Source organism: Octodon degus, unplaced genomic scaffold (assembly GCF_000260255.1).
Source record: "Octodon degus isolate 3935 unplaced genomic scaffold, OctDeg1.0 scaffold00273, whole genome shotgun sequence".
Taxonomy (NCBI): Eukaryota; Metazoa; Chordata; class Mammalia; order Rodentia; family Octodontidae; genus Octodon; species Octodon degus.
Window position 1 is genome coordinate 1,851,911 of NW_004524849.1, and position 7,836 is coordinate 1,859,746.

The 7,836-nt window shown below is 39.7% G+C and overlaps 1 protein-coding gene across 1 annotated transcript in view; it reads left to right on the plus strand.

Annotated features, from left to right (window-relative positions):
• The window catches only part of CUNH1orf21 (chromosome unknown C1orf21 homolog), a 164,524-nt gene that overhangs the window by 38,041 nt on the left and 118,647 nt on the right, over positions 1 to 7,836 (plus strand). The window contains exon 2 of the mRNA XM_004646597.2: positions 6,593 to 6,687. Within this exon, the coding sequence (XP_004646654.1) occupies positions 6,593 to 6,687 (95 nt within the window). The remainder of the gene's footprint in view (positions 1 to 6,592; positions 6,688 to 7,836) is intronic.

A 7,836-nucleotide genomic window follows, 5' to 3' on the forward strand; every position in this document is an offset into this window, starting at 1 on the left:
GGAACTGGGGATTGAACTCAGGCCCTTGCACTTGCCAGGGAAGTGCTTATTCCACTGAGCCATCTCCCCGACCCCCAGAAATTTATTTCTTTGGCTGACCAGATAGCTCAGCAGACTAAAGTGCCTGCTTAGGCTGGCACAGCAACCAGGGTTCAATACGGGGCTGCTGTGCTGGCCCCACTTCTAGCCCCCAGGCACACTGAGACCCTGTTACTGAGACTGGGCATGGTGGCGCAGGCCTGTAATCCCAGCGTTTGGGAGGCTGAAAACAGGAGGATCACGACAAGTCCAATCTGTATAATTTAGTACAGTAGACCCTGTACTAAATACATTTTTTAAAAAAGAAAAAAATAGATTTATTTCTCATAGTTCTAGAGACTGGGAAGTTCAAGACCAAATCACTGGCATTTGATACCTGTCTTCTTGCTACATCCTAACTTGGCAGAAGGTGAAGGTGAAAGGGAAAGAGGGCTGGACTCATGGTATTAGCCTTTTAATAAGGGCATTACTCCCGGTCATTAGAGCAGAATCCTTACGACTTAATCCCCTCTTGGAGTCCCCACTTCTTAAGATCATTACCATGGAAAATAAGTTCAGCCTGCAGTTTACAGGGCGTACCATCATTCAAAGCACAGCAACACTAGGTCAACAGTAAACACCACCACAAGTCATTTTATCTGTGATTTAAATGTAGAGAGGCAGGGCCTGGGAGACAGCTCAACAACTTAAGTTCCTACCTGGCAAGCACGAGGTCCTGATCCCCTGTACCAAAAAAAGTTTAAATGTAGAGAGGAATTAGTTTTCCTTAGTGAATAAGGATATGAAAGATGTACAAGGATTGCTGTCTTAATGGATATTAAGATTATGAGTTATCATAAAGGAGGATATGATTTTTTATCTCTAGTAGAAAGGAAATGGTTAGATATTTCTCATGTTCAATCTCCACAGATTTAAAAATCTAAAACCATAATCTTCATGCCTGACACTTTGGAACAACTCATATTTTTTGATCATTAGCAGTGAATCAAATGAGTGAATCTTCATAGGGGCTGGGGATTTAGCTTACCTAGCAAGCTGGAAACCCTGGGTTCAGTCTTCGGCACCAAAAACCAAAATGTAAACCTCTCCTAATCTTCATATTATTTTCTTTTATTAGGTTAATTTGAAACAAATTCTGGAAAGAACTGAATTATTTTATATTACATGTGCCAAAGCCTTGTTTTTAAAATGTTCAAGGCATTAAGGTTAGGCAGCTTATAATTATCCTATAGATTACTTAACAATAATTATTACATTGGAACTGACCAGATCACTTTCTACAAGTGAGGATAGACTACTATAATTATCATAAAAGACTATCTGACTCAGAGAATTGACATGCATGGTGCCTGAATTCCCTCAACGGAAGGTCTACTTTATGTGTAAGATTTATCGAAAGGTAGAATCACCCTAGTGAACTGTAGTGGTGAAATGGGGTCCGTCTGTGCATACTGAGGAATGTCCCTCTGCACAAGGACTGGTTTTCTTGGAGCCCTGCCTCTTGGCCTCCTCCATGCACCTCTCCACACCACCAGCACATAGTGTGCACTGGGAGTAGGCAGGTGGCTGCTTTCTAGATGAGGACTGTGCTGGGGACAGGCGTGGATGTGCTGATGTGATCAGAGCCTTCCCTGTTCTCTACTCCTTAGTGACTCTGCAATTAGACTTCTGTTCAGGCCAGCAAATATTAGCTACTGAACTGTTGGCACAAAACTGAGAGACATAGGGCTGGAGAGAGAGCTCAACAGTCTTAAGTGTCTGCCTGGCAAGTGCATGGACCGGGGTTCGATCCCTGGTACCCCATGTTGAACCGGCCACTGAAGCTGGGCATGGTGATGCACGCCTGTAATCTCAGTGCTGGGGAGACATGAAACTGTTTTGGTGATAGGTTAATGTGAGAGACAAGTTTTAAAGCATAATACAATGTCATGTGAGTTAAATGTGTGGGCTCTGAGGTCAAATTGCTGAGGTTTCCATCCCTCCTCCCTCTCCCCTGTTTTCAAGCTGTGTGAAATGAGAAAAAAAGTGTATAGGAGATATTCGCTGAAAAATTTCCAAGCTTGATCAAAAGCAACATCTCACTAGATGAAGGAAACCCAGCAACTCCGAAAAGGCTGGAGACAACGGTAGAACTGGCTTGTACAGTGGTCACCTTATTGCCATAAGTCCCTGTAGATTCCAGTCTGCACTCTTATCCCTAGCCTCAGTTTTTCCCATTTATGGGTATCCCTTTACAAGTGCACCAATTAGGGATGCCTTATTTGGCAAAAGTTATCTTTTGATTGGGAAGAAGTGAAAATCTGAGAAATGAACCTTGAGAAATATGCTATAGTGAAACTGGACAGCAGAGGTGAGGGGAGTGGGTGGAGAAGCCGAAGAGTTGGAGGCATACAGAGTGGCTACTTGCAGAGTTAGGACCAGTTGAGCTGAGGAAATTTTTTGACACAAAGGCAAACTTTGTTTAAAATATTGACCCAGGGCAGTACTTCCATCCAGGAAAAGACCAGGGACTGTCTCTTTCCTATTTTCGCTCTGCCTGGATCACAAGGCTATCTTGTCCAAGACCTGGCACCAGGGTTGTTATACTTTAAATGACACAGCTCAGCTCTGTTAAATGGGTTTCCTGTGAGTAACTTAGAAAGAAAATCATCTCTCCCTAAGCACTTTGAGGTATTAACCATTCAGATGTTGGAGTTTTTGCTGTGTTTTTATTCTCACGTTCACTCATTATTAGAAAATACCAGTAGATGGGGTAGGGGAGATGGCTCAGTGGAATAAGCACTTGCCTGGCAAGCTCAGGGGCCTGAGTTCAATCCCTGGTTCCGAAAAAAAAGAAAGAAAGAAAGAAAGAAAGAAAGAAAGAAAGAAAGAAAGAAAGAAAGAAAGAAAGAAAGAAAGAAAGAGAGAAAATATCAGTAGCTTAATTCCCAAGTAGATCTTTGATTTTTCCAAATTTCCCTTTCCAAATGGTCAAGAGTCATTAAATCTGAAGAGACTGATCCTTCGTGGGTCTACTGCCCATGAACACCTTATGGGCCACACTCAGCCTCTTCTGAGCTTTGCCAGTGGGCAGTCTGCTACAGCATTACATTTATAATGAACAGAGTTGACTTTAAAAGGAATCAAGTAGAGGGTGATAGGTGCTGGGTGCATTTATAATCCCTGCAAGAGAAAGAAACCAGAGTTGACAGGAGAAAAAGAGGCAGATCTGTAAATGATTCCTAGGATGAAGACAGACCTTGAGTTGTTTTCCAAAATGGTAAAAATCTGTATCTTCTTTTCCACTTCTATACCTTGTCTTTTCTGAATCAGTGACAGCCACCAACCAATCCCAGCCCCTCTCTGCTATAATCTCAGGATAAAAAGCTAAAAATATTGCCCAGGCATCATTTTTACCCCACCCAGATCTATTTTGACTAGCACTGCCTGCAACTGTTTACATGGAGCGAACAGGGAGTTGGCCTACTGTTCCTGACATGCATTTTAATAAGCCACCTGACGAGATCAACACGAAGGAGAGACACATTGTGAACAGGTGTGAGGAAGCCAGAGCAAGGCGGGTCCTGTGTCTCCCCCATCTTGCTCCCAGGACTCTGGCTTGGACGCACCTCCTTGCCTCCTTCAGGCTCTGAGAAAGGACGTATCGGGTCCCAGTTAATCCCCCTGTGCCTCTAGTGCAAGGAAACCTGTCACAACCCAAATGCTGCCTTCCTCCCTCACAGGAGCTTGTTGAGGAGGACTGTGCCCGGCTGCATTGCCATGGAAATGTGTGACACGTTTGTTGATGAGTTGCCTGTCTCCAGATGGACAGCTTCATTCCCAGCACCAGCCTTTGACAGACCATTTTTAAGTATTTGCTTTGCACAAATTGCAGCTTGTCTGGGGGTCTTGCTTGCTTTTTTGTTTTACACCATGGTGGATCTTGTGCAGTGTGTTGTGTAAGTAGTAATGATAGGCCCAGCTTTGTAGTGTCGGCTGTTTGTTTTTCCGTTCTTTGTATGCAGTCAGCCTGTGCTCATCTATCACCGCGTGCCTTGGCCGGCCAGCCACGGCTGTTAATGACATGTTCAAACCTATCTGCCTTTTAAATTGGTGAGGATTCTATCTTGACTTTAAAAAAAAAAAGAAAAAGAAATAAAGCCTGTGTTTGGAATAATGCTGCTTTGAAAGTCACATTACCAGGAGCTTTTCCATTTCATCGGCGAAAAATATTAATAGTTTGTCCACTATTTTCAGTTGTGTTCCCTGGAAGGATAAGAAGATGAAGACAGAGTATTGTCAGGGTACTCTGAGGGCATCTACACCAGCCTGTGGGGTGGTGGGCAGGGTAGGGCAGTGGGCCAGGGTGGTGGGCCCTCTCCAGAGGACAGAGACCTCTTGCTATGTCGGGTACAGAGGGTCATCTGGGTCTTTCAGGAAGATTCTACTCGGGCCCCAAAATTTTCTTTCCCATCCTTTCATGTGTGGGTCCTATTGACAGAGAATCCTCTGGAATTGTGATATAGCTATATATCATGTATGTATGACATAAGAGCTGTATATGTATCTTATATGTACTAGAGATAACATGTATATTCCTTCTATTTAAATAATCAGAGATTCAGCAGAAACGACTAGGATCACAGTTATTAAATGTTAGAAATTATCTCATAGAGCCATGATTTGCAAGTATTAATATCATAAATTGAAATTGGGAGGCCAACTTTTAAGTTTTTCTTTTTCATATTTATTTTTATTATCTGTAAGTTGTGTTGGAGGCATAATTTATCTTTTTAACTAACAGTTTTCTTGCTTCTGAGTAAATAATCCTTAATTAAATGTTTTGATAATATTAATTTACTTTCATTTTTCTCTTCTGAATACCAAATTGAATTGTGGAAAATCTTTATATTGTAATTGTGGATCAGAATCCATTGATTAATTTAATACATTTAGGACTTTGAATTCCTAAAGGGCTTACTACTGTAATCTCATGCCAGTCTATCAATTTTCTTTTAGAAAAAAAAAAGCAGAATTAATACCTACTTTGAATTACCAGGTAGAAAAAAATAATTGGCTTGTCCTTGAACAAATCTTGGAGTCTTTTTATGCAGAGATATGCAAATGTATTGCCTTCATAAAAATGATAATTTTGAAAAACCTTTGGACAGCATAATTACATGGATAATTGCTACTACAACAAGTATCTTAGGGAGTAGTGTGTTAAGGAGTGGTGGGAAGAAACCTGAAACTATATTAGAAAGTGATATTATATATACTAAAACAAGATCTATTAGAATATAGTCATTGAACCTAGTTAATCAAACATAATAAGAAAATAATTACAACTTCTTAAAAGGAAATACGGACTTTCTTAGTGATAGACAGCTGTCCTTTGTAGTTAGTGCCATACCAAGTGCTAGGCAAGCATGAGAGTTTTGGTGGATGAAATTTTCTAATTCTGTGCTCTTTGCATTCGTCCCACAAATTGAATTAAGAATGACTCAAATACACACCTTTTTGTTTTATCTTATTTTGTTTTTTGAAACAGTCTCAGTATGTAGCCCAGGCTAGCCTCAGACTCACAACAGTCCTCTCGCCAGCAGAGAGCTGCGTTTAAAGGCAGGCACCACCATGCCCTTCTTCACATCAGTTTTTGAACTTAGTCTACCCACGTGATTTCCTCTTGACTGGAATCTGAAGAAAATGTCATCATCATTATCATCACCAAGCTTCTATCCTGGAGAAGCGCTTTAGCTGCAAATTTTCCTGAGTTTATCCAGTGATGGGCGTTGATAGTGGGATTTGTGTCCCTTTTTTTTTTTTTTTTTTTTTTTTGGCTGTTGGAAAGTCTGGGTCTCATCCATGATCTTGAAAGATGTACTTACTTATTAGATGAGTAGATATTAGACTGAGTATCAATGTGGCTTTGTGAGAAATTGAAGTATTTATGTAAATAAGTAATAAATATATGCAGTGATTATAGAATGCTCAAATTTAGCATAAAGCTCATAAAAAGAAAATTTTCATTACCCTTTTGCTTATACTTATTGGTGGATCAGAAGTCTTTATCATAAATAGTACTTTGTTTTTCAAAAAGAGAAAATGAAACTACAAAGACAACAACGTGCAATGTATTAACTATTGCAACTGTCCTACTAACCTGTTTTGAAACTATCTCATTGCTATTTGTTTCTCAGTAAAATCAATTTTAAAAAAGAAAACATGAAGACATATACATACTTAGGCCATTGTGTGATGGGTTCTGTGTGCATGTATCCCAAGGGGTCTTTAGACACAGCGTAATTTGTTTTCTGTGAGAAAGAACCTGGCAGAGAGGCCTTCACTGCCTCCATCTGGGGCACTGAGCTGCTTCCGGTAGACAGCAGCATGTACCTGCTGGAAGGAGCCAAGGTGTGAGGCTCAGCTTGTCCCTCGCTGTTCCACATGAACCACAGATGAAGGCCTCATGGGAAGGGCTCTAACAAATTGTGCTACTTGGCTCTTATAACTGAGACATTTCTGCTATTGTGGAAAAACATTTTAAGATGTGTTTTCTTTTTCTGGCACTCAGATGAGTATAGGATCAAACCAGTGGAAGAGGTCAAATACATGAAAAATGGGGCTGAAGAGGAGCAGAAAATAGCAGCCAGGAACCAAGAAAACTTGGTAAGAAGTGAATTTCTCATTTAACAATAAATTTTGGTGACACCATTGTAGTAAAACCTGTACTGCATGTTTAAGCAGCAACTTACCCACTGGCACAAGATTTCTTGAAAATGCTCCACTATTTATAGCTTGCCTGGAAGCTGCACCATTACTCCTATATCCTGTTTGTTTCTGAATAAGCTGTTCTTTCATCTAGATAGAGAATGCTCCAGGGAAAGTACAGCCACATTATTAATGTTTTAAGATACCTAAATGTGGGGGGAGGGTAAGCATGACGTAGGATTGAGATTGGAAACGTTTTTCTGTTTCCACCTCTGTTAACTCTTATCCAGGTCAGGATGAATGGAAAAGTTTGATTATTCTAGGCATGCAGTGTTGAGGGAGTTGCCTTTCAAAGGAAAATAATGTACTTTCAAGGTAGGTCTCTATCTAAAGAGTACTTTGCATTCACGATGTTAAAGGTATTGTAGCTTTTGACTTACTGTGAGATCTATAATATGAAATGCAGTAATATGAAATAGGAAGTTAAGAAACTTTTAGAATATGAATCACTATACACATTACATTTCATTATCATTTGTATAGAAATATCTACCTAATTTGCATATTAGGAGGTTTCTTAAAAGAGGTTACAAATTCTTAAAAATTTGCATTTATTCAGTTGTATTGGAGCAGAATGATCTTTATATTTAGTATACAGTATATTCTTTGATTGTTGTGTCTCATGACTGAGTAAATATGTTTTTAAGAAGTCTATAGTATTACCATATTTTCATTGCAAAGTCTCCTTTTCCCTCTTACATGCTTTGGTTTTGCTTTAATGATTTTTGCTATTACAGAGGGATTCAACAGAATATTAACCAGTGCTTATGAGTATTTTAGGCCATCATTTTCTATAATGTTGTTGATGAAAATCAGTCTAATCCTTTGCTTTATTCAGAATAGTGAAGTATCAACTACTGAATATTTTTAATTAGTTTTTAAAAATGAAAACACTCTAGATAATGAAATATTACTACGTGAATCAGATTTTCTTTCTTTTTTTTTTTCCCCTGAACCGGGGATTGAACTTAGGCCCTTGCGCTTGCCAGGGAAGCGCTTATTCTACTGAGCCATCTCCCCAGCCCAAAATAGACAATACTGCTAAAG